At 43.2% G+C, this 27,589-nt stretch overlaps 2 protein-coding genes across 2 annotated transcripts; both read left to right on the plus strand.

Annotated features, from left to right (window-relative positions):
* Window positions 1-412: 412 nt before the first annotated feature.
* LOC146637999 (uncharacterized) lies at window positions 413-10,158 on the plus strand. Its single transcript, XM_085374297.1, has 6 exons — window positions 413-428; window positions 7,917-8,001; window positions 8,073-8,133; window positions 8,221-8,315; window positions 8,748-9,687; window positions 10,150-10,158. The coding sequence occupies exons 1-6, from the start codon at window positions 413-415 to the stop codon at window positions 10,156-10,158; spliced, it is 1,206 nt and encodes a 401-aa protein (XP_085230423.1).
* Window positions 10,159-14,107: 3,949 nt separating this feature from the next.
* On the plus strand, window positions 14,108-27,504 carry rnf103 (ring finger protein 103). The gene is made up of 7 exons (XM_085359617.1): window positions 14,108-14,719; window positions 18,362-18,510; window positions 20,870-20,985; window positions 22,560-22,982; window positions 23,074-23,206; window positions 24,029-24,115; window positions 25,104-27,504. Exons 1-7 carry the CDS (start codon window positions 14,494-14,496, stop codon window positions 26,073-26,075), a joined length of 2,106 nt encoding a protein of 701 aa, XP_085215743.1. The 5' UTR covers window positions 14,108-14,493; the 3' UTR covers window positions 26,076-27,504.
* Window positions 27,505-27,589: the final 85 nt, after the last annotated feature.

The raw sequence follows: 27,589 nt of genomic DNA on the forward strand, positions 1-27,589 counted from the left end.
TTCAGCCTGTATTTCTGTAAGAACTATAACAGTGTGGACAGCAGGACCCTATGATTGTCTGTTATTAACAGTATTGCGTCTGAACTCTGTGGGAAGAACATTGTTATTCAATATTTAACCCCAGTGCGTGCATTATGATAGAAATGGACAATGAACAGGACGCTGGACGCTCCTTAGAGGCACAGGCTGACACTCGATGATGTCTCAGACAAATCTGTGCTATGGCAACAAAGATCGGCATCATTCACTTTCAAATCAGCACATTTTTGGAACATTTCCTCCGATTTCAATGTCTGAAAAAGGACTAAAAGTGGGTGGAGGGACCATTTTAAAAACATATATAAAAGTATTTAAAGCAGAAATTTCACATTGTTATGAATATAAACATTTTCTACCGTATAATTTTCCTACCATGTTGGAGCAGGAGGGTGGGTGACCCACCATCCTGCATTTGGACCTACTACATCAGAGCATCTGCGTTAAAATAGTGATGTCGCTCTATAATGAGTGACTTTGAGTTTAGTGAAAGAAATGTTCATTCTAATTGTAATTATGAACTATGTGCAGATATTCTTGATGCCATTACAACTGCTGAGCAGTACAGGCAATGTTTAAATCGCCACGCCTCACTGGAAGTGTTTTATTTGTGTTTTCTTTTAAGTGCTTCACATGTTAACTGTGTTGTGTTTCATACATGACTTCTGCTCTTTTGTTTCTTAGAGTTCTCGTTTCTACACTGTGAAGCCTGCATCAGCATTAAAGGATTTCTTCAGCCTGCTCGAGCTGCAGGTCCTTGCTTGGCAATAATAATCTTATGGTCGCCCGCTCGCTGTGTGTGCAGTTTCTTTCTCACAGGTCATCACTGGAGTGAATACTCACTCACTACTTAAGTGCGTGGACGGGTGTTTATGTGTATCATAGATTTCAGTTATAAACCACAGACTTTATAATGAAGCAGCTTCTCTGGTTGAATCCTGTCATCCTCCTGAGATATCAGATTTCTCCAGAGAGCCGCTGTCTTACAGCCTCCGACTACCTACGTGGTCTCCGTTAGGGGGGGCAGAAGAGGCCCCAGCCCTCCATGCACCAACAATCTGCAACAGCTGATCCCGGGAAACACAGACGTTCCCAGCATAGCTGAGAGACAGAACCTGTCCACTGTGATCTTAGTGTGTGCAGTACTGCAGATTGTGGTATAGATGTGATACCAAGTAAATGTATGGCCAGTATTGCTGATACTTTTAATCTATAAAAGCAGCTTATGTAGGGGAGAGCAGTGTATCATAACTTATGACATGAATCATAAGTTTGCAACTTCTGCAGACGTTTTTAATGAATCACTGTGATTCTGCAACACTGAGTTAATAAACACACCTGTGAGCTTTTCATTTTAAACTTTTTGTAGACCTGAAAGGTCCGTGTGCCTGTCTGCAGAGCACAGTGTATGAAATGTGCCTGAGACCTGATAATATTGCCTTAACTGTTCACCAAAGCCTGCTGTATCTGACAGTGAAAGAATGATATCGATGCTCCAAATAGATTTAGACTTACAAACCGTTGTTTGAGGGCAAGTCAAGGCAGTTCACCTCTACTCAGTTATGGTGCATTATAAGCCATATATCTTTAATAATTCATATTTTAATTATGAACTATCAACACTTGAAGATGCCCCCATCTCCTCTGAACAGAACGGTCTAAGAATGACCGCTCCAGCCCCTACGGTTAGGAAATTATGGCCATTGGTTCGAGGGGAATCCATAAAACCAGGAAGATTCAAATTGAATATTCAGAGTGGTTGACTGACATCCTGTGTGTCTCTGTGCATTTGTGTTTCCATATGTGCTCATATTTCTAATTGTGTGTATCTGCTGGCTGTTCTTTCGTGCGTTTTTAACATTTCTGCCAGTTTTTCACAGTTGAACAACAAGTAGTTTTGAGTGAACGTCACCTTATTCAGCTTTTTTCAGCTGCTCATTTTCCAATATTTCTGCTTAAGTTGTTACTTTTCTGCTGAATTGTCGTGTTTCTGCTCTGTTTTAGTTATTATGTTTCTCTTAAGTCACAATATTTTTCAATATTCAAAATGAGCAGATCCAGTTTCACTGGCATAGATACACACAGGCCACACGCTTAATAGTCCCTGTTCACTCTATGCTCTGTGTGTGCGTGTCCTAAATTAAAGGTAAGAACACACACTCTGACACACGGATGCAAATATAAGTCATCTTTATTTATATAGCACATTTAAAAGTGTCGGCCAAAGTGCTGAACAGAGGGATGATATGGTGAAAAGAATTAAAATAGATAAGATGAAAACATCATAGAAACAGTGAGACATCCGTATATGTTTGTAAAAAAATATGTGTACATGCAAATATGCACATATACAAAAATGTACACATTCACACACAAGCACACATATGTGAACTTAAACTACACGTACACGTGTCTACACATGCAAACATCATCCAATGAGATAAAAGAGCAGAATAGCTGAAACACAATAACAGAGGTGTCAGAGAGATCCTTGGAAAATAGGAGGGGCTTCAGATTGGATTTGAAGACTTCCAAGGATGGAGAGGATTTTATGAAAGGGGGACGACTGTTTCGGGGCAGCAATGGAGAAAGCTGTCATCTCTAGATTTGAACTGGGAGCGTGGAAGTAATGACAGCATCTGACTGGAGGAGCGCAGAGTTCGAGTGGGGCGGTGCGGGCTGAGAAGATCTGAAATGTAACCTGGAGCCATAATAATAAACGCACACGCATGCGTCTTCAGCATTACTGGGTTTCTGCAGCTCCTGGTTTCCTGTTTAATACATTCACACAAGCAATCAAACGCTATGAATCCTTCCACAATGTTCGCAGTCACTTTGTAAAAGTTGTACAAAGGCAGTCACGGATCAGCACTATAACATTTTGACAATAAATTGTATTTGAATCAAACTGTTTCCTGTAGCCTAAATACGTCTCTGTACCTGAATAGAACTAAAGATTTTTCTCGTAGGGTTAATGACACGTCTACCAACTATTTCACGTCCACATTGCTGCTGAGAGTTACTCCAAAAACTTCCTTTAGTGGCTCTTCATCAGAATATTTACTTAGTTGTTGACATGAAAATCAGTCATTGTGTATTTTGAACACCTAAACTTCAGTGCGATGCCATTATCCTGCCAAACAACATCAAAGTCTCTAAAAAGGTAAGTATGGAGCAGCATCCTTTTTTATGGAAGAGGAAGGAAAAGTCATGTTTATTATTATTCTCATATTACACAGGCGGTGCTGACTGAACAGGCTCAGGCTGAAGCAGTGCAGATCCTGGCCTATTTTCAAGTACCATTAAAGTTCTCACGTGTATAAATCTCTCCATTAGATGTCAGTAGACGGCAGATTGCAGTCAGTGCAGTCACTTCTCTTATCCCTCCTGACTCAAGAGCATAAAGCGATCTACGTTAGCTCGGGCAATTCTGACGGTCGTCAGTAAATCTTTGTTTAATCTCTTTATTTGCTTTTTGGAGAAGTGAAGGTACAAAAACCTCGTCAATCAAATTTGCTTTGGTGGACAGAAAACAGCCGTTGTAGACTGTCTGGGGTTGCCTTTTATAAGTACTGAATTTTCAAAAGTGAAGTCAGTTCTTCTGACCAGGTTCAGACCAGGATGAACACAAGTGTGATACTGAACCCACTAGAGAACTGGTCCCAGCTGTGGGTTCACCTCCTCCTGCTGAACTCATAGGACAGACTGTAATGTAGCATCACGTTCATCGGTCACTCCTGACCTGCTGTGAAGCATGACCAATGTGTAATTAATGACTTCATTATTTGGGGCATTATTGCTATAAAAATAATATTAATAGTATTATTATTATTGTGCTTTAGGCTGCACTGATAACGCAGAGGTCTCTTCTTCCTCTGGGCTGTTTAAAGGGCCAGTTTATCCAAAGCTGTGTATATACCAGCTGCTGTCAGGCTTCAGATGTCTGCATTAGTCCACAGTCCACTGTTTGTAAGCCATTGCTTTACTGCAAAAGTTCCCATCTACTGTAAAGAAATGGAGATAAGCAGGCACATAATATGAAAAGGCATGCTGTAGCTGACTTTGTCTTTTCTGATCCATCGGTTTGTGTGGCTCGTTCCACAGGAGGGACCTAACCCACACTTTATTTACTTATATGATAAGTTTAGTGGAGTGGAGTGCAAAATACACAGTGTTTACTATTAATTTAACAACATGAAGCTGCATCAAGTTTCCATGGTGACTGCTCAAGAAATTCTGCATTCATAAATAAACATCAGACTGTCAAAAGAGCTCATGTAACAGGGTCATAAATCACATTGTTATAATTACACAAAATGTGTTCTAAACCCCCAAACTGCTCCTTTTATACCTGACTTTTAGGACCTCCAAGCCTGTAGTCATGTTCATTATCAGTTAGAGCCCCTCCTCATTCTTTTCTTCTTCTTCTTTGGTGCAATCCTATAAATACAGTGTACCCCTTTTGCCTCTCCCCTTTTCTACAATTCCCCTGTGGGAGAGGTGGGTGTCATTTCTTTCCAACACCTTAAAACACACATAATTCATATTTAGCCACCCTGATGTTTCTGATTGCGATTTTAGTTCAGTTATTGTCATTATTAAGCCTGTTTTTGTAAGATGTTATAAGTGTGTCGTATGTGTGTATCATAAATGTGTTTTAGGCGCCATAAATGCTAGCATGAATATATAAGGGCTTTGGAGTTGACGTCACGCCGCAATGCATTATGGGAGCGCAGCGCCATTTTCGGGGTCTACGAATCAAACCAAACACACTGTGTTGGAACGACGACTACAAGAAAGATGCTTAAAAGCAGCTCAAAAGAGAATGTACTGTATAGAGACCGATTTCATTCAGAGGCGAAGCAGCGGTACTTGCAGAAAATAGCCTGCATTGGAAATGTGGACCTGTATGAAATACGGCCGTGGAGTAGAAACCCTGAAGACCAACCGCTACTGACGTAGCCTGACATATTTCATACCTTGTCTGTGGAATCAGCGCGTACAAGTCGTCATTCAAACAAAGGTAAGTCAGCTCGAGTACAGCGAGTGAAATGCGTTTGATTTCCTTGCAAACATTCAGATTAGTGCAGCATAAATTCATTCATGAGGGGAAATTACAGTGAGAACATGTGGAGGCTGTTAGGTGGATAACATAGCGAGTTCAGTGCATTGATGTGACATTGTCCTGAAGGATTGTTATTCTTTATGGTTAAAGAAATTGCAATGATTTATTCATATTTATTATAAATAATCCTAATTAAACATCTTGCTTCCATGTTTGTATCTTGTGTCACTAAAAATACATTTTATTTTAGTTTTATACATTGATCAATGACCTGCAGAATCTCCTTATCATATTAAGGGATTCATAATTGTGACTTTATGCTTTCTCCATCTCTAAAGTGATGACATCCTTGCATTACATCCTTTAGGTTCATTTTCTGCAGGCAGATTTACACTATAACATGCAGCGTTCTATAGATGGACACATAAAGAAATGAAAAATTACATGTATGTGCTAACTTTCTAAACACTTTGTTACATTTATGATAAAGTAGATTAAACACATTTCACCAAGCATTTCACTACATATCGTACTGTGTATGACTGTGTACGTGACAAATAAAATTTGAATTTGAACATTTACGTCGGCCTTGGCTCATAGTTCTTGTCTTTAAATGAACTTTGTCTGTGTGTGTTTCAGGTGCTGCACTCTAAGACTGAATGAACCAGCATTGCAGCCATGGGTCACTGTGAGCATCACAGGGAAGGTTGAAGCCGCCCGCTGCACCTGTAAGGCCGGAGTCACCGAGACCTGCAGCCATGTCGCTGCTCTTCTGTTTAATGTAGAAGCAACAGTGTTGATCCGTGGCACAAGGACTGTTACAGATGAACCTGCATACTGGGTTTTGCTGGGTAATGTGACCAAGATACAGCCAGAGGTTGGCCATAAGATGGACTTCTCCTCTTCAGCTGCCCAAAAAAAGGCTCTTGATCAAAACCTAAACAGACCATCTGTAGTGACAGGTAAAAGGAGCCGTCCTCAAAACAGAAAAATCCCACCTGCTACTGTGGAGGAGTTGTCACTGCTATTGGATACTTTGCTGGAACACAGTAAAGCTGTGGGTTGTGGGCATGACCCATAATGTTTTATCTAGGGGTCTAGATTTATGCCTGTAGTGCACTGCCGTGTAAATAATTTGCATTTACTGAATATGTACTGACTGAGTCCCACTGTTCAAAAGTTGAATAAAGAAACAAACTAATTTTTGCCTCTTTTTTTTTTTTATTAAAACCACCTTATAGAACATCACATCTGTTACAATGATGATGTCATTTATAGTTTACAAATGACAAAATGTTTACACAAAATCATGAGTGTTTACATGACATCACCCACTACTAACATTATTTACTGTATCTTTTGAAAAAAAATACAGCAATTTTAACAGCACAAGACTTAAGAATATTTAACAGGAGCAGGTTTCATTCTTCCCTGGTTTTATTATCACACTGTTCACCAAACGCAGCAAACCTTCACCATCTTATCCAGGAGGGTCACCTCTTCACCCTCACATGGAAGAAGTAATCTGATTGGCATGGTGGTATGTTTGCAGCAGGTCCCTTGTGTAGCGCTGGAAACCAGTCACGATGTTTCATCCATTTCATCGGCTGGTTTGCTGCAATAATGCCAAATAATTAGCAACTCTATAAATAGAAGGTAGTTCTGCAAAATCACTCAGTAGGATGTTTGTTCTAATTTTCTATGAGCTCAGAGCGCATCGAAAATGAAACTAATAGGCTATAAAGATATGAACATATTTAGAACTTACCGGAATGAAAATGTCTGGAGCACCAACAGATATTTGGAGATGGAAGAGAACTGGAGCTCGCCTCACAGCTGCTCTCCAGGCTGGACGCCTTCGTTTGGTAACATCGATACACGAGCTGCCTCGTGTTGCTTCCAGGTTGGGAAAGAATGAAAAGATAAACCATTTTCAAGCTTATTCTCTTGCCGGTCGTGTGATCGAACATTGCAGCCGACCACACAGCAAATACGAACCGTGGCTGTTGTGTGTGACTTCGCTCCCTTTTCACTTGCGCTAGACCCCCAAAATGGTGGATCGGGCCAAAATCCTTTCCACGCCCACCCCCCGTGACATCACGCTCCAAAGCCCTATATACTCCTTGCTAGCTTGGGAGCTGTGGTGGGTGGAGCTAACCCTCTTCCCCACTGTTTGTATTTGGTCTAGGAGCTGGAGTGGGCAAATTATTTACTTGGAGGTCTTTCTTTCTTTTACCTTTTTTATCAGGTAAAAGATCCTCCACTGGAGTATCCAAGGGGCCCGTCCAGCCATCAGCGTCGCCTGCAGAACAGCAGCCGGTGCCATATGCGCTGGGCATGAATCAAACATTTCTTTGGGGTTACATGTTTTAAATGTTTGATTTTTGGGTGGGGGGAACTGTTACGATTCGGTGTTGTCAGTGTTTTGTTTTAGGCGTGACGGTTATGTTTCCTGCTTTACTTTGAAAGTCTGTCTTATCTCAGTGTGTTCAGTTTACGCTTCCTTGTCTCGTCAGTTCTGATTTGCCCCAGCTGTGTTTCCCTCCTGTTGTCCATTCCCTGATTGCTCCCTCTATGTATTTAAGCCCTGTGTTTCAGTTTGTCAGGGTCGTGATCTTCCCCCCTGGTTGTAAATAGTTTGGTGTTTTGATGCAAATAAATGTCTTATTTTGCTTTGATGTAAATAGTTGTCGATCCTTTTGTTTTGGGATTTTTTTTTTGTGGAGACCCGTAGTAGTTTTTTTTTTTTTTTTTTTTTTTTTTTTTTCCCTTTCCCTTATTTTTATTTTTTCTGTGTTGCACGCCGGTTGCCTAGGCCGGGGTGTAACACCACCGAACCTCACTGCTGAAGATCTGAGAGATCTTTTGGTGGAGAAGAGCAGGGAGACACTCAGAGAGCAGTGAGTTACTGTCACACCTGAAAGTCTGTTTGTGATGACGTGTAAAACCTCTGCTTTGCTTTCTTTTGAAGGCTGTGGGAGTTTGAGTTAGAGGATTTTGACGAAGAGGAAGCCAAACCTCTTCTAAGGCTGGTAAGACGAGAAAACCCACAAGACTTTTTCGTTATGTGCACATAACCTTTAAACATAAGCGCACTGTAAATGTGTTTTCTGTTTCAGGTGTGGGCGGTGAACGTCAGCAATAAAATGAGGGACGTTGAATTTGAAGCCAGGTTGCTTCTTCAGTTCCCAGAGGCCGTACCTCCTAAATTTCAGTGAGTCACATGTATACAGTTATTAACCCTGTAAGACCCAACCCATCAAACAGCCAGAAAATTCAGATTCTTTGGAACTGAGATGTTTATTAACCCTTTAAACAAAAGCCACACATGAGTTCTTTGCTATGTCATGTTGTGTATGATTTACTTTTATTGTGTATCTATTTTTTTGTATCACATTTGATACACTGGGTGTTTTTGGCAACTTTTTGTTAACGACAATGTTAATTTTAGACTAAAAAAAGAGTTTTGTCCACAACATTTAGAAATTATAGCAAGTATTGATCATGTTGATGAGATCGAGGTCTCAGAAACTCATGTATGATACAAAGGCGGTTACAGGGTTAAACAGTCCAGCTACAGTGTTTCAATATTTAAGTGATGCTTTGAATATGTTTAACAGATAACTCTTATCATGTTTTTCTACAGAGCACCTAAACTCCTCCGCGTGGTGAAGGGTTACGTTGAAATCCTGAAAAAGAAGCAGCAGGAACAGCATAACAGCAAACTGCTCACCGCGCAGGAGGTAGTGGTCGAGGTAGTTCCCCGCGTTCTCCAGGGCTTCTGGGAGCTTCCTCCTCGTCCCCTCCTAAACATGGCCTCCCAGAGTCTAAGTATCCTCTCCACGAGTGTCACCAAGGCCACTTTAGATCGTGTCTCCAGGAGTCTCACGGCGATGGAAACACAGGCCGTCTTCACCCGCTCTATCCGAGACGATATGGTCGACAGCATCCTGACGGAGATCAGGCAGAAATTTCCTGAAGAAATTCTGTCTATCAAAGTTGCAAACTTTGCACCCGTGTTGCTGAAGACCATTGCTGATGTAGCAAGGATCCGGATATGTGAAATCTTTGAGCCCCCTTCAAGTCCTGATGTGAAGAGCACAAATGGAGAGCGCTCCTCTGACGGCCTTTCAATGGCAAATGTTCCACCAGCCGAAGGAGCTCTGTCAGAAAGTGTGCCAGAGCCCGACGCTCCCTGTGAGGAACTTCTTTCTGAAAGGGCATCCAGTCTGAGTACTCGAGACCTTACGATCGAAGGAGCTCTGTCAGAGAGTGTTCCAGAGCCCGACGTTCACATTGAGGAACTTCTTTCTGAAAGGGCATCCAGTCTGAGTACTCGAGACCTTACGATCGAAGGAGCTCTGTCAGAAAGTGTGCCAGAGCCCGACGTTCCCTGTGAGGAACCCTATGCCGAGTCCAAATCCTGTGTTGAAGGTGAAGATCATAAGATCAAAGGATCCTGTTCGGAAATTGGGCCGGTTCCTGATGTTCCCTTTGAGGAACCTTCTCCTGAACCTGAAGCCAGCATGAAGTCAAAGACCGTCAGATCAAGAAGAAGAAAAAGGGCTTCTTCAAAAGACGGAGAAGTCTGTTCTGCTGCTGTTGCAGACCAAAAGTCACCGACTGACACTGAAGCTGTGACCCAGTGTTGGTGTTGCAGTAACTCTAAATATGTAAATATGTTCCTTGATGATTGTTGTTCATGTTTTTGGGGGTTTCTTTAGTTTTCAGTGGGCTGGGTGTTTTTTCTCCTCCGTGTTCTTTACTTGATTCTTGTTCATAGTTCCTGATTTGTTTTCCTAGTTCTTGTTTCTTAGTTTTTAGTTTCTTGAGTCCACCTGAGTTTCCAGCAATAAAAGCTGCCGATTCAAGTTTCATTCCACGTAAGAGTCCTGTGTTTGGGTCCTGCTACCTGCCTGTCACAGCACACCATGACAGAAACTTTATAAACTCATTCATATTTCTACACGAGTCTCCAGCTATGTTAAAGATTTTTTTCTTTCAAACATTTGTAAGAATCTCTTATGGTTCTCAAAATACTTCCACAGGTCCAGTAAGTGTAGTGCAGTAACATATTGATGGTATTATTTTTAATGCACTTTGAACTGAAACTGGTATATAAAATGTACTTCCTGTAGAAAATGCAGTGTGAATGCTAATAGCTGAATAGTCTGAGTTGAATTTTTATAATTGCTGAAATCTTTGGTGAAAAACATGTTACAGTTTTTGCCCGTTGCTTGAACACGTTTTGCAAAACGTCGCTCATTGTGCCAAAACTCTAAACACAAGTAAACATGACACAACAAAATATACCATTCACATCTGTGCCAAACTGAAACTCTGCTGTCAAAACCTAACATTCCTCTGTCAAATGTAACTCTGTTGACAAAATGACACATACTTGCATCACATGCAGATCAGATCAGGGGACACACTAGTCTACTTCATATAAAACACTGCAGTCTTTGATTGTCATTGGTTATTCTGAAGGCATATTTTCAGGAGACACAAACAACCAAGAAAGCAAATAGACCTCAGTATTGTCCACCGCAGCACCATGAATTCAGATCAAGCAAAAAAAAACATAATACAGTAATAGAAAAAACACTATACTGTACACACAAAACATGACAATTGTGCATACGTGGGCTCATGGATCCCGCCGTCTGTTGGGGTCTGGCCACAGGACCTCATCGACATCGCAAGCAGTGTCTTCTCCCGCTGGGCACCGGGGAAAATATCCTCTTGCATGTCGAAACCATCCATGGATTGCTGTCACCTGACTGTCGCCGCAGGCCTGTTCCATTGCCTGCAGAAGAGGCATGCGGGCATGTGGTTGGCGGTCATATACTCGCCATCTCCAAGCCGAAAAAAATCCTCTATAGGGTTTAAAAAATGGTGAGTAAGGGGGCAAGTATACCACTTCAAATTGGCTGTGGTTGGAGAACCAGGCCTGGACCAGAGCAGCCGATGGAAACTGACATGATCCCATATCACCACAAACCTGGGCTGATCTGCTCTGTTCTGTACAACTATATCATGGAGAGCATCTAGAAATGTGAGTATATGTTGGCTATTGTATGGACCTTTACATGGACAATACTGTATTGTCATGTAAAGGACAGTTACACGTACCCGTACATATTCAGTTCGGAGTCCTTTGACCCCGTCACTGGTTCTCTCAAATGGGACTCTGTAGAGCTGCTTCATGGTGATGCTGAGTTTTCCCAAGATGCATCTGATGGTGGTGATGCTCACATGGTTTATGTTGTTGAACACTCGCCTGTCTGCAAGTATTTGCTTTCGTAGCTGGTGGAGACGGATGGCATTGTCTGCCCTCACTAGGTCCACAACGGCGAGTTCCTGCTGTTGTGTGAACAGGCGTTGGCGTCCTGCCCCAGAAGGTCTTCGAGTCATTCTAGAGAAATACAACCACATGCTGTCATCGCTTTGCTTACTTTACTGTATATAGTGTATCATCCACTGTACAACACTGTACTTCAATATAAGTAATCATGCTATGTTTCACAGAAACTACCACTTTGGCTGCAAAAGGAGCATTAGCACCCTGCAGTACCCTGCACACTTGATATGGTGATGTGATATACTGTAGAACAGTGCTATGAAAACCATCTGAGTAGAGTAGAAGGCAGAGAGGTGAAGACAGACCTGCTTTCTAGTCTGAATGTTCTTATTGCAGATGCCACTGTGAAGCAGCTCGGATGTGGGTGGACTCTCTGCCCAGCTTCCCTCATAGTCAGGCCGTGGTTGATGACATGGTCCACCAAAGTTGCTCTTATATCATCAGAAATATGGGTCCGTGCATGGCCTCCTCTTCTTCGTCGTCGACGACGACGACCTCCTCCTCCTCCTCTTGCTCTCCCTCCATCCATGCTTGCAAAGTTCTTGAATTGGCTAAACTGAGGGCTTTTTGTAGTTGGCTAATTGGTGTTCAGTTTTGCAGGTAAGTGCCTTCAGGTGTGTATTGAGTGGTTGCAATTACCCGATGTGTTTTGTATTTTGGATACATGTGTTTTCCAAATGGCACCCTGAAATTTCATTTTGTGAACAAAGTGTCTTATGTATGAAATAGAGTGTAGTATGCAGGACCATGTGTGTTGCATAATTGCAACTAGGGTGCAAAGCAGCGCTTTTGTTTAAGGTATGAGTACATGTGTTTGAGGTATGGTAACAAAAGCTTCAAGTTGTGTTACTTTAGTCTAAGCATGGCTTTATAGTGTTCAAGCAACGGGCAACAACTGTAAATGGGCTGAAATACAGCGAAACATTCACCTGACAGCCAAAGCACAGAACTGAAATTCACACAGAAGAACTTTGAAACCAGCTGAACAGCTTGAAAACGTACATAAGAAAAACTGTCTACTGGTAAAAGAAAAATTAGAACTAGAACACATCTGAGTGAATATTACAGTTTTTTCTGAATGCTTAAACCCTAACTGTGATTCTTACAGCACAATTCCTAAAACTATTACAGTTTTTCTCAAATGCTAAAACACATGTCACAAACGTTACCACCAGGTCCCCCAATGTCCAAACACAACACCCTTCTCTAAAGCTACATAAACACAACCACACCTTCCCACTGCAAAACTCAAACTCCCACACCAAGAGAGCAGCTCGAAGCTGTCAAAACTGTAAACACTATACACAGCATTACACACCACAGCAAAACAATTGAAAACACAATGCTCAATTTGTGAGAAGGTTCTTTGTTCCATAACTGCCAATGCATATTTTAGAAACTATACAGTAACGGATCGTCGTAGATCTCTGCAGAGGATTAGGCATTTAGATTTGTGAGTTTCATATGAGTAGTATAAATCTATAGAAAATCCTGCATGTACGTACACTACTGTAACACAACTCAATGCAAAAACAGAATCTATTGCACACAACAGTAATCTTGAAAACATGAACAGGGTGTGAAGTTTTTTTATTTACGTTATTCACACCACACACACACCACAATCACTGTGCGGCATCATGTCGCTGAGCTGTTGCTCGCATCTCGTCCGTAATGATGGTGCGAGGTTGTCTTGCTCTCCCTCCTGGACCTTCTCCTCTCCCATGTTGGCCTCCTCCTCTTCCTCGTTGGTCGCTCCTCTTCCTCCTCTCATTTGAACTCCTCTTCCTCATTGGCCTGCTCCTCTTCTTCCAGGGCCAGCTCTTCTCCCTCCTCTGCATCAAATTCCTCTTCCCCTGACTCTGCCTTCATCCATGGTGTTTGTTTGGAACCTTCAGCATACTGTGCACTCTGAACTTGCTTTTACATGTGGGTACAGCATTAGCAACAAGTGTCTTCAATTTTGAGTCATTGTGTGTAGTGACTGACGCCAGGTGTGTTCCCTGTGTTCAAAGATTGGTGACTGTGGCAAGCATTTTGCATCACATGGGCTTTCATTTGAGGATATGAGCAGAGTTGTTTTGCAACATGTGTTTTAGCAAGGAAAAATGTGTTTAGATTTATGAGTACAGAGGGTTGTGTTTTGTGAATTGTGTCTTCATGTGACATGTGTTTATGGTACTGGAATATGGTGGCTACATTTAGTAAATGTGTTTAGACTACTGGTCATTTGGGTTACAGGATTGGCTTTTGTGTTTTAACATTTGAGAAAAACTGTAAGTTACACTGTTACACCACTTCTTCCAAGTTGCTATGTTTGTGCTAATTATTAACATTTCTGCTGAATTACAATACTTCTGCTGTGTTGAACCATTTCTGCCAAGTTGTTACATTTGTGCTAAGTTGTTGTGCTTGAGCGAAACGATTACAAGTTTAGCTACTTTTCAAATGCTGACTTCAGCTTCTTCAGCTATTTTCAGCAGACAGCTGCAGCCTTACAGCGTTCACGCAGCATTTCCCTAGTTAAGATATTTGATTTAACTTTTGTCTATTTACACTTTGACAGTTTCATTACTCTGTGTGTGTGTGTGTGTGGAGAAGGGGGGTATTACAAGCGTCAAGTGGAACAGGATATGACGCCATCTTCTCCGTGCACACAGCTGATCGGAGACAGAAACAATAACGGTCACACTCGTCATTACTGGCGATTTGTAACCCAGAGAATGTGAAGCACGGTGTTAGCATCCAGGCTCATACGCGGCTGACTGTCAGCGGAAGCTGCTGCAGTGGCGACGAAGAGCTAAAGACGCTTAGTTTTGTTACAGCAGAGGCCTACCTGCGATGCTAAGCTAAGTGCTGAGCTGTCACCGTTAGCACGGTAAACAGTTGGAGGAACAAGTGAGGGGGTCTTCCCAGCTGTAATTAGAGACGTTTGTGTGCCCGTGGCTGCTGCAGATGTGTGTGTAAGCCTGTCTGCTGATCGCAGCCTCTCGCAGACCTTCTCTTGGCGCTTTCGCTCAGCCGTAAGATGTGGTTGAAACTGTTCTTCTTGCTCTTATATTTCATAGTGTTGTTTACGTTGGCGAGGATTTTTGAGGCAGTAGTTTGGTATGAGACTGGTATGTTCGCTACGCAGCTCGTGGATCCGGTTACTCTCAGTTACAAGAAGTTAAAGACCATCCTGGAGTGTCGAGGGCTGGGATACTCCGGGCTGGTCGAGAAGAAGGATGTGAGCGAGCTGGTAGAGAAATCAGGTAAAGCCAGAGGCATCACACAGCCTTCATCATTAGTGGGTTCATGAGCTGCTGTTATTTTCTATGTGTGTGTGTGTGTTTCTCAAGTTCAGGACTTTGAAACTGCAAAGAAGCGAACGGTTCTGATAGAGAGGGCAGGGCTCGCCATGAAGGGTCCTCACAAGGGTACGGCACCATCAAACGATTGCTTCTCCACAACATGGAAGCTTTTCTCAGGCATTGTAATAACCAAGCTGGGTAGGCAGACGAGTCAATACATTAAAACGGCTCTGAAAGACGTTGTAAATGGCACCGCAGGCCAAAGCATCAGCTCAGGGTTGATAAACAGGGGCTCTTAAGACAGGGTCAACCAGCCTGAGCACTGTCTGGATGACTACACGAATCTAATGCCCCACACATGGATACTCCAGAGCCTGGCATTAAACAAGGGTAATTATGTGCTAAAAACATTGATGAGGAAGTCAGGGGGATTGGAAGACAACACTGAAGGCCAACTCCAAGACAACCCCACACATTACCATCAGCTGTGAAATATACCAGTGTGATGCATTGTCCCCACTCCTGTTCTGCATAAGCCTCAACCATTCAGTCAGCTCAGGGTGGACACAGACACAGATTCAGCTGCTGAGTGACCATCAGCCACCTCCACTACATGGATGGCATCAATGTGTATGCCAGGAGCGAGATATCGACTCACCGGTCAGCCTCACCAGGATCTACAGCCAGGATACTGGGATGCCATTCAAACTGGATAAGTGTGGCCAACTGTTTGCAAAGAGAGGGAAAGTGATCCAGACTAAAGAGATGGAGTTGCACCAAGGCAGAATAGCATAGAGGACCGCTACCAGGGCCTGAGTATCCCATGGGCCAATGAGAACCATGAAGAAGATGCACAAAGGTCAACCATAGTCAAATACGTCAAGTAGATGGGACAGGTGCTGAAAGGCATAAGATTCAGCTCATCAGTACATGTTCCCTATCAGCCATCAGATACCCTGCTGGGATAACAAGCTGCCCGCAGGAGGAGATGAATGCCAGCGATGCCACTGAAACACCTCACAGAGTGTGTGTGTGTGTGTGTGTGCGTGTGTGTGTGTGCGTGTGTGTGTGTGCGTGTGTGTGAGAACAAGTATCGAACATGTCACCTGTTTTCTAAGTAAATATATTTGTAAAGGTGCTATTGTCCGTCGTAACTCATCCACACGTGCGAAGAATCAAACCGTAGATGATCATGAATTATGTGTAATAATGAGAAATTAATTCGTTTTGAAATGTTTCTGTAACCAAATCTGTTCTTATGTTTTCCACCAATAAGGTTGTGAGTGTCCTGTGAGAGCGCATTGATCTGACCTGTTGTAGATGTTTCTTGGACATCTTGGTATTGGAACAGGTTCTGATAGGCCATCAATGGGGACTGAAGCAGCTAATATGAGTTTGGGGGCAGGATTGTCTTCTAATTGATTGATCTCAGTTGGTGTGATGACTCCATGTCTGTAGCTGTAGTTGAATTTCTTTGCCGGTGTGGACTGGATCGGTGGTTCCTGACATTTGCTAACAATTTGATGTGTTTGCTCTTTTAAAATCATAATAACAGAAACGACCCAAATGACGTTTTTTCTTCGAGTCCTGCCTGTTTGCCAGCTGAAGTCATTTGTGGAGTTTTCTTTGCATCCTAAACACTTTTTCTGGAAGTTGTGGCTGTAATTTTTGTTTTGCTACCTGGTTTCAACTGAATCCTTCATTCTTCAGGTCTTAGTTTGAACACTGCTGATACAGTCCCTTGGGTAGATTTTGATTTTCCAGCTTTATAAAATTCAATCAGTCATCGGTAGGATTTCTTTGTCAGCCACTTACACTGCGTCGGTGGCTTCCAGTGTGTGTGTCTTTGCTGTTCCTTGGACTGCACTCTTCACAACAGTAGCTCAGCGTTCCAACATCTGGAACGAGTCACTTGTATTGCAGCTGGAGATAGCGTTTGTGTTGTACCTTGTCTATGACAAGGGGAAGCCAGGGTGTCAGGTAGCCAACTATCGGAACTGGAGAAAAGTGTGATGAAGAAAAGTGTGCCCATGTCTGAGGCTTTGGAAACTGCTAACCTCCTGAAGAGTCCAGTATACCAGAGATATAGAGTCCAGGAGAATAAACCAGCTTTTCTGCTCAGTGTTAGGGGAACAATATGAGGACAGCTCCACTGAGACTGGAAGGGCACATGGGACAAGGATGCAACACATAACAATGCTTAGACCGCAGCAGTGGAATGCTTAAAAATGTACACGATCAATAGGAGTCCGAATGACAGGCCAATGTTATTGCTGTTATTGATCTTAGTGGATCAGTGAGCTGATCTCTCATTCACTCCTAGCATGCAGCTCGATGTCATCCATGCACAGGAGGTGGATAACAGTTGCTCTGTTCTGTAGTTGGTTTCTGTAGCCAGTAATGCAGAACAGCAGTGGAGGTCATCTCCTTTGTAAATCCTGCACTTAATATCAATGGCTGACGAAGTGGCATCATCAGGACATCAGTGGGATGTGGCAAACAGCACTATAGACCAGCCTCAAGTGAACGGCACACGTTGCCACCTCCTGTACATGGATGACATCGAGCTGCATGCTAGGAGTGAATGAGAGATCAGCTCACTGATCCACTAAGATCAATAACAGCAATAACACTGGCCTGTCATTTGGACTGGAGACGTGTAGGAGGATGTAACACAAAGGGGGAAGGTGATCAGAACTGAGGGGATTGCACATTGCAGGCAGAGAATGTAGCTGTAATACTTGGAGTCCCACAGTCAGATGGGAACCATGAAGAGGCTGTTAGGAAAGCTGCAACCACCAAACACCTGCAGAGACGAGTCCTGAGGAGTCGGCTGAACGGGAAGAACAAGATCCAACCAATCAACACCTGCCGGCTGTCAGATGCAATTTCAATTTTATTTATATAGCGCCAAATCACAACAAAAGGCGCCTCAAGATGCCCTGCTGGAACAATATAACTGTTTGAAGCCTCTGGCGTCAATACAAGAAAGACGTGGAAGCTGAAGGCGACAGTGACCTCCGTGGTCATCGGAGCACTCGGGCGGAGTTCTCCATACCTGGGCAGGTGGCTCCAGCAGATCCCAGGAATGACATGAGAGATCAAGAGCACAGTCCTAGGAACAGCAAAGATACTGCACAGGACAAGCTCCTCTTCTGACCACGCTCGAAGAATAAAGACGCAGGATGAAGAATTAGGGTTTGTTTTTTTATTTTTTTAAATAGTATGAGAGGGAGAAATTTATAGATACTGTTCATTTCGTCATATGACTGGCACAACACCGGTTCATCCTTTGATTTAGGTCCCTTATTTCTGTTTGCTTGATTCGTAGGTCAGCGTTATGTGGCTTATCAAAGAAGGAGAAAAAAAGCAACTTCCTTTGAAAATGGTTCCGTACAAAAACTGGACTGAAGAGTGAAAAATGTTTGTACTCAAGACCACTTTAACTGTCCCGGCCTTGGATGTGACACAAAAACAAACATGAGGTGGTTCAAGAACTTTGCGCAGTGTGTGTATGTAGTCTTTGCCTGTACGTAGACCACTGCTGCATGGATGTCAAGTATCAGTGCTCTTTAAAAGCTGCTGCACTTTGCTCTGTCACAGGAGAGCTGACACAGGGGGAGCTGTACTCGGCCATAAAGAAGCAGAAGGAGCAGACAGAGGCCGACGGCTCCAGCACCACACACTTCAGTGGAGAGGTGCACTTCTATGAATTAGTAGAGGACACTAAAGATGGGATCTGGTTAGTTCAGGTAAAAGCACATTCTCTGTTAAACCTGTCAGTGGTGAATGATTAAGTGTCCAAAAAAAGAAACTTACAGGCAGCAGCAGCAGCAGCAGCAGCCAGGTGTTGCTACTCAAATGCGTTTGATGAATTAATCTTTAGAAAGTGTGACCACCTCTATTAAAGCAAACATATGGGTAGTTTGTCGGTCTGGAGCTTTCAGGGGTATTAATGTAAAGCAAAGGAGGAAATGCATTAGTAAAGAATTAACTGCTGCTGCCTATGAGAAAGGGCTTATCTATTTATATATAAGGAACCCCATTAGCTTCCACGGTAGTGCTTGCTAGTCTTCCAGGGGCCCGAGCCATCAAGTATAAGCTAATGAAACATTACACAATAAAGTAGATGCAAAAATCTCCTCATAATTTAGCTCTTACATCCACAGTGAGGTTGTAAGCATGTAAACATCAATAACACTGAGGCACAACATTGGCCTCTTACAATGTTTACAATAATTAAAAACTGTGAATAGGCTTTTATGTTTTTAAACTAGCAGTAGCAGCCAGTGCTCTCATTGTGTGAGGCTGTTTATTCCACTTTAAAGATGCTCCGAATATAACAGAGTTTTTCAAAACTGACCTTTGGCTCGAGGAGTTACTGCACTGCAGTCGTGTAGCATAATTGTGTATCTTATCTGGAAGTCCAAGTAAGCCATGGTGTAATTTAGCTTGTACTGGAAGGTTTATTCTGCATTTGATCGATGCTGGTATAGTATGAACATCTTAACACTAATGCGGTCGCCTTATTCTGGACTAACCGAAGTCTGTTGAGGTCTGTCTCACACGCTGCTGACCAGATGATTGAACAATAACACTAGTGCGTTAATAACATCCTTCATGACAGAAGAAGTGATGTAGAAAGATCAGCGGCGCCCTGCCCCATGTTCTTAACAACAGTCTTTATGCTGAGACCATGAGAGGTGGTGATTTATGGTGACACCAAGTAGTCTGATCTGGGTGACCTGTTCTAATATTGATCCAGCTATGGAAAGGCTCAGGGTGTAGTTGGGTGTAGTTATAGTTACTCACAAGTGACATCAAAGAAATCTTCTTTTGCTGCCACAGGACCTGGAAGCCTCGCAGTTACTGAGGTGACCATGACGTCAACATAGCATAGCATAATTATTCTTTAGTCTAATATGAGCACATCTGTTTGACAGCTAAAAGTCACTGTGTCCGTTCAGAGCTTCATAACCCAAAGTGTACTGCAAAAGCAACCCAAGACTTTCTGCAGGCAAAGAAATGTTCTTCAGTGGACAAGTCGGTCACCCTAATGAAGAATAAGGTTGAGTTACTGAAGACAAGATTGAAAGGAGAGATCCACAAACAAGCAGCAGCTGGAGATTGTTTTGGTAGTTGACTAATCTGCTAATTTTCTTTCATTATTTGATTACTCAACAAATATTTCAATAACTCTGATCTCCGCCTCTGTGGGCAGTCCTCCAGTTCTTCACCTGTTGTCCAGTTGTCTCAAAATAGGAAATGTATTAATTTGAAAATAATAGAAATGTATTTAATATTTACTCAGTAGGTCTATCAGAGTGAAAAATGAAATGAATCAAAATATTAGGTGATACAAAATATGATTACAGAGTAGCAGCAGCTGCCCCTCGAGCCCGCTGCACCACCCCTCCACTGCAGGGAGCCAGAGACCACGCCCCGCCACGCCCCTGCCACGCCCCCGCCACTAAATGTTTTCAAAATCTGGCAAAAACTTGTTTCAAAGCAAAAATATATATTTGCAGTCAGTCTGAGTGTGTGTATGTTAGTCAGCTAACAAACTGAATAAAAGTTTGTACATCCAAAGCTGCATGCAGCTCCACTGCTGCAGCTCCACTGCTCTGAGATGGTGGATGTAAACGTTCACATCCCTGCACTGAAATTAAGTTCTTTAGGAAATTCAAGTAAAGTATTAGTTGGCATGTTAATCAAAAATAATGTGCTTTACTATTTTTCTGCTGCTTTTTTTGTAAATCAGGAAGTTTGAAATTTTAGCAATAACAATAATAATATTTTAGCATTAAAAATATTGTAATTCTAGAACTGAACTTGTGCTTGCTGGTGTAAACTATTTTAGTAATTACCCATACTGGGAGTTTAGGGCAGCTGTGGCATAAATCAAAGTAAATGCATGGGAAATGGCTGCACTGTCACAACAAAGCTGGTGCAAAGAGACAAAAGAAGCGACGTCGGTTCGCCCACAGTGACAGTCTCACTGGAACATGGAAGCCTTTTGTAATAAAGTGGGTTTAATCTGCAAATCATATTAAAAGCTGATTGTCCAGCACTACCAATGTGACCGTATCATGTCCCTGTGTGTGACGGCAGGTCATTGCTCAGGACCGGGAAGCTCTGCTCAGCCAGTCCAACTGGGGGAAGATGGTACAGAAGGTGTCCCAGTTTGGTATCAGAACTGGAACCTTCAACTGCTCCAATGACTACAGGTGATATGCTGTTACTCCACAGAAAGAGACACTACGGAAGTTGAACAACAGTTACACAATCTGACAGTCACACTAGGAAAGAACATGGTGGAAGGCTGCACCGCGACCCTGTGCAGTGATCCTGCAGTCTTTGAAGTGGTTGCTTTGAAGACGGGGACCAAGTCTAGGACCAGGTCTGTGACTTCCAGCCAGTGACCATCTTCAAAGCAACTACCATGCCACAATAGTGACAATATGGCGATAACACACGGTGTTGAAAATCACAGATGAGTTTGAATTTCAGTGACCTCAACCTCAAGGTCAGAGGTCAGTTGAGTTTCATTCATTTTTATTCATATAGTGCCACGTGGTGGGGCGGCTGTAGCTCAGGAGGTAGAGCAGGTCATCTACTGGCTCCAGTCTGCATGTCAAGTATCCTTGGGCTAACTAACTAACCCCAGGTTGCTCTCGGATGCATCCATCGGAGTGTCAGTGTGTGTGAATGGGTGAATGTGGCGTGTTGTATAGAGCGCTTTGAGTCCTCCAGGAGAGCAGAAAAGGTCGATATAAGAATCAGTCCATTTGCCATTCACCACGTCACAACAACAGTTGCCTCAGAGCGCTTGGGTCAGGTTTTCTGAAAGTGTTGTGAACGAGGCAACAATGGATGCCTCAGGTGTATCTACCAGGAGGCTGAGATCTGTTTGAGATAATACGACGATCACCTAAAATAACTAAATACTGTTACTCTGTTGATGCAGGTTTACAAAAATTCACGTTAAACAAATACAAATTTATATAATTATTCATATAAACTACTAACAGAGTCCAGGCAGAACCTGACACATCTGAAACAGGAATTCCTCCACAGGACGGCGGTTTGACTGCAGCAGGTGCTCAGCAGCTGTGGAGCACAATCAGATGTTCACAGGTTGACAACCGGCTGACGTGAGTCCTGTACTGCAGGAGGACATGTCGCAGAGTAGTTGTGCTCATTGGCACAGATGGATTCGGACTGATTGTATGCTGGGAAACTGGTTTCCTCCCAGCAGACAGCGTGAAATCAGCAGTGTTTGCTCACCTTCAGTTGGAGATGTTCTCCAACAGCAAAGATTCACTGTGCCACCAGCTTGGTCACGAGGAGCATTTATTGAAAAGCTGTTTTAGTTTCATTGACCTCTCAAAGCCACTTCATCCTTTTTTTTGCACAAACCAGGACATGATCAATGTTTCCTAGTTTGAAGGACAGGGTCTGATTGGACAGTTAAACTAAAACAAGCTGAAGTTCTTTGCTGTCAGACGAACCACTCAGAGATGAAATGTTGCTGTCACGGTCTTTGTGATGTGTGACATGTGCTGTTGGCAAACCCACTCTGACTACAGGGACTGGATGCAGTCCACTACATGTTCAGACACACACCCTCTGCCACACAGCAGCACAACTACGACGTACTGTATAACAGCGCTGGTATGTCGTGGAGCAGCAGTGGCTTTATATGGGGCCATAAAGCTGAGCGGTTCCAGTGGGACAGATGAAACTGCATGTAGATTTGACCTGCTGTGGATCACTGTTGGTTATGTCTTCTGTGTGCTAGGTCGTGCATCAAGCGTGGCTGGCAGCGCTCCACCCTGATCATGTCGGTTCCCCAGACTTCAGCATCAAAGGGCAAAGTCATGCTTAAAGAGTACAAAGGGAGTCGGGTTGAAACTGAGCAGATCTTCCGCTGGATGACCTCACATGTGGCTCATCGAATCAAAACCCTGCATCATTCTGAGCAGCTGGTGGAGGAGTGGCGTTCTGACCCAGCTCATCCACTGAAAATGTTTCTGTTTGCCCGCCTGGCCCAGCCGCCGGCCTTCTTCTCCTCGCTGTCTGTTAAGTTCACCGGCAGGATCGAGTTCATCTTTGTGGATGTGCGTCGTTGGGGTAACTATAGCAGCCTATCAGAGATTGGTGTGACACGCAGCCCCGCCTACATCCTTAAGATGCCTGAGGGCATATATCACTATGGCAACAGGTGATGACTGTTAATGAAGATGTCTGATTTTTTTAAAAGCACGTTTTTTATGTAAAGAAATTAAACTGCAGTCTGTGTTTCGTCCCCAAAGCACCGGGGAGTTCCTGTCCCTCGCTGCCATGGATACGTTCCTGCGTTCGGTCCAACCAGAGGTCAACGATCTGTTTGTCTTCAGTTTGGTCCTCATCAACTTGCTGGCCTGGATGGACCTCTTCATTACACAGGTCACTGTTTCAGTCTTCCTTAGTTGTAGAGGTGAAAGGGGACAAAAAGCCTCTACTCTCTACTTTGTGTTTTTACTTTACATTTACTATGTTCTACTCGAAGTTTACTTGTTCGTGCGCTACATTCATCTGACAGCTTTGATGCTTCTAGCTACAGTTACATTAGCTCAGCCTAACTACACATGCTGTCTGTGCTGCTTCATAGACCTGCACAGGAACAGGAAGTTTCTCCCAGAAATGCATCAGTTGTCCTTTTCTTTCTTCTTCCTGCCAATATTATTGTTATTACTGTCAAGTCTGAGTTTCTTCCTACAAATGATTTCAGACAGCATACACAATCAACTTTTCTTCAATCCACAATGTTATTTTCATAATAAAATAAATTATTCAGCTTTACAGTTTTCCCCACATTGCATTGAGTTACAGTTCTTCTCTCATTGAAACAAATAAAAAGTTTTCTAGTACTACAGAGATGCACAGGGAATTACCTGAAAAACTGCCATGCGCCTGTCTTTACCTGGAGTATTTTAGCTGTTAGTAAGCATGCATGTTGTCCATGACCAGCTCGGTTATACGTGATGCTGATTGGCCGATCCCTGGCCACTTGTCTGGTGCATCTTCAGTCCTGTTACAGACCTGTACGTCACTGTAAGATATCCTGACTGAACAGCTCTCTTCAGCTCTTACTGCAACATCTCCAAACCTGATGTTACTTTCTTTCCTTCTGTGTTCGGGTTTTGTTGCATTGTCTTTGGTCTTCTAGCTTCCAGGTCATGTAGTGCTGTTCTGAAATTCTGATGTGAATCGTTAACATGCTTTCAGGGAGCAACCGTGAAACGATTTGTAGTTCTGATCCGAACACTTGGGACCTACAACTCCATACTGCTGGTTTCCTGGCTGCCAGTTCTGGTAGGGAATCATCGGCACCACTCAGTCCTCACGCCTGACGTTTTTCTTGTGTTAAGCATTTTACTTTCAATTGCTGCAGTAAAGAAAAAAAGACTGAACGAGAGCTAAACAATAACGATTTATTTACATAATTTTAAAAAAGTGGTTTTTAGCAGTCATCTAGATTTAAGGCAAATCTTCTGTGATTTATTAAACATTTATTAAAAGTCATTAATACAAAAATACTGAAAATCCATTTTAATACTGATTGAAATGAATATTTGGACGGGCACAGGGAGCGTGCTTCGTGTCCGCAGGAGGAGGCCTCTCCTACTTTATGCTAACTAATAAACATATTAGTGTTTCCATTTTAGTGGAAACACTAATATGTTTATAAAGTTTTCTGATTTTCTTCTTATAAATAGATTTATAAATGCTTGGATTATTGTACTACAATGTAATGTGCTGTTCAGGGCGACTTAAAGTGAGTGAGTTTTCACTTTTAATGGTTAGCCAACTTAAATCTCTAAAACATCTGTTCCAGTGCATTTGCAGTTAAGCTGCATTCATTTGCACACATATTACTTACATAAATTTAAAAAATAGGAGGGACTTTCAAATTAAAAGCGACAAAATTACAATTTTCCACAAAATCACAATAAACAGCCGTCCACTGTGGGCGTTTCCTGGAGAATGTTGGTGGATGAACCGGACCTTTACCTGTCGTTCCAACCAAAGGCCTGCATGTGGCCTGCAGGCCTGCACGGTGCCCAGTTTTACATCCACCAGGACATCACGGAGCATTTGCCCTCGTTAGCCTTCATGGCAGTGAATCAAGTACAGTGCAGTTACTCCACAGTAACCAGGGCTGTGTGTCGCACTTTACTGCATTCGTATCAGAGAGAATCCAAACTGCTCTGACAGTATGTAACAACAGACTGCATGTTCTGTTTTACTGAGTAAAACTGTTAATAATTGTCACTAATCCCTGCCTGCTCACTCTCTCCAGGCTCTCCTTCAGCTGCCCTATCTGGACCTTCTGCACGGCTACAGTCTGAAGCTGCTGCGTTATGCTGACACCACTACACTAGCCAGCCTAGTGAGAGCTGACTGGACCTTCTACTCATCCCACCCAGCTCTCTTCCTGTCTACCTACCTAGCCCACGGCCTGCTCGTCGACTACTTTGAGAAGAAACGGCGCTGTGGTACCAGGAGCCAAGAAGACAGCCGTACAAACCTGGAGTGGCTGGCCAGTCTGTGGGACTGGTACACTTCCTACCTGCTCCATCCAATTGCATCACTACAGCAGTTTCCGTCTGACCACTCAGAGTGGGAAGATGATCCTAACTTCTTATTTGAGCATTTGGCTTTTCCTGATCTGTGGCTTCGTCCATTAGTAAACATGGATTACATCAAAACGCTGCCGACCTGGAGGCTCAGAGCAGCTGGTCAGTCCGGGTCGGAGGCCTGTTGTGAAAAGGCGGATGAAGAAACACGTAGTCAACATTCAGACGAAGAGAGGAAGGAACCTCCACATGGTAGCAGCAGCCACAAGAGATCACTATGTAGTGTGAACTTCAACTCACAGCTTCCTGCGTGCGGCGACGTGGACGCCAGCGGCGGCCGTCAGTGTGCGTGTGCTGCTGAATCATCCGGGAATGGAAGCTCGCTGTCAGCTGACAGGGCGGTGAAGGATAACTGCGTCGTGTCTGACTGTGTTTCTAACCATCAACACTGTGATTGGTCAATGTGGCCCTGTGACATGCTTCAGTGTTCAGAATGTGTGGTTTGTCTGGAGACCTTTGTGAGCGAGGAGGTACTGATGGGGCTCCCCTGTGGCCACGCCTTCCACCAGCAGTGCATTGTGGTATGGTTGGCAGCGGGCAGACACTGCTGTCCAGTATGTCGCTGGCCCAGCTACAAAAAGAAACAGCAGAGGGCTGCTCAGAGTAGTTCTACTGACAACACAGTGCAGGACTGATGAGATGGCCTTCAGCTATCGATGGTGACAGTTTCTCCTCTTCGTGTCTCTTCAGACTCTCTAACCATCAAGAACAATTAAGAAGGAAACGTGGTCGGTAAGCGTGATTAGGGCGGCGTTATTATGAGCCATTAGTAATCTTTGCTTCCATTCCTGTTGATGAGCTGGGCTGTTAAAGCCCAGCTACAATGCTTCTTATCTAGACGGGACGTTGACTCTCACAGTAACCATGTGTGTAGCCACAATAAACAATGTAGTGCAGTGAAAACATTTTTAATTTTGCTTTGTCATTCTTAAAGTTTGGATGTTGTCAGTCTGAGAGAAAACGTAATCGCCCCAATAACGCTACCAGCTGGATTTCTGTCAGGACGATAAGCTGAATGCATCAGAAGACATTTGTACAGAAATCTATGTAGACTGTGCTTCGTCCTGTGTCATCTGCACCTGCAGCAAAGAAGGCCTTTGCTTTGTGTTTGCATTTTGTCCTGAACTGTATGAAATGAAATGGCTTTGTCTCCTGCACACTGGTCACCATAGGAGAGGAGCAGAATTCAAATAAATTAATTGGATATAATTGCTGAGAAGCACTTTCCTGTAACTCTGACCGTTTTCCCCAAGAAACATCTGGAATTATTCAGATTAAACTTTGTCTCCTGTCTGTTGCAATATTTCACCAACACAGATTCTGGTCAGAGGTCTCACACAGTGAACAGCTGTTGATGTGCATGCAGGGCGACAGGACTGACTCTGACTGGAGCCCTTTGAACTGGTCACCTGAAAATGAGGCTTTGGTGTTTGTGAGCTGATTCAGAGTAGCAGTAAAGTGTGACCAGTTCTAGACTTCGTCACTATCGTTTACCTTGATTTTCTTTGTGGTCTCTGAAGACTAAACCAAAGCAAATGTCACAAAATTGGGGTTCATATGTGCGAGAGCTGAAATAAGGTTCGTTGCATGCTTCAGAGACGAGTCATGTTTGGAGTAAACTGTGTGGGTGATCACACCGTCTTACATCCACTCTAAGAACACTCAAGCAACACCGCTAACCTGATGGCTGCGCCTATGATCAGAGTAAGCAGTACCAGCTGTGCACAGTCCCACCCAGGACAGATAGTTTCAGCTTTTACCAACTAAGAGCAAGACGAGACCCCCTGTTATGGGACCACAACAGCTGCATTGTCTGGGAGTTTTTAGACTCTCCATCTTCAAAAGAATTCTGTTTTGTATGATATAAATATGTTATCACAGGTATGCCCTGATCAACTGAACCCAAACTATCTGCCTAGTATTTTTTTCCTAACATGCTCAGTGCTTTGACCCGAGCAGTTTTCCCATCAAACAACATTTATTATCCTGCTAGTTTTAGCTGCTGCACTACGGTGGGCGCTATAGGTCTGCAACAGTCTGTGGGTGGATGGATGCAGGGTTTCCCTGGCAAATATTGTATTGTAATTAAAAGATTAACGTTATTCATCTCTGTGGTTATTTGGTGTAGTTAATCAATACCAAACTTGCA

This window comes from Diplotaxodon limnothrissa, linkage group LG2, assembly GCF_057381915.1.
Source record: "Diplotaxodon limnothrissa isolate DT_005_m linkage group LG2, D_limnothrissa_male_GT1.1, whole genome shotgun sequence".
Taxonomy (NCBI): Eukaryota; Metazoa; Chordata; class Actinopteri; order Cichliformes; family Cichlidae; genus Diplotaxodon; species Diplotaxodon limnothrissa.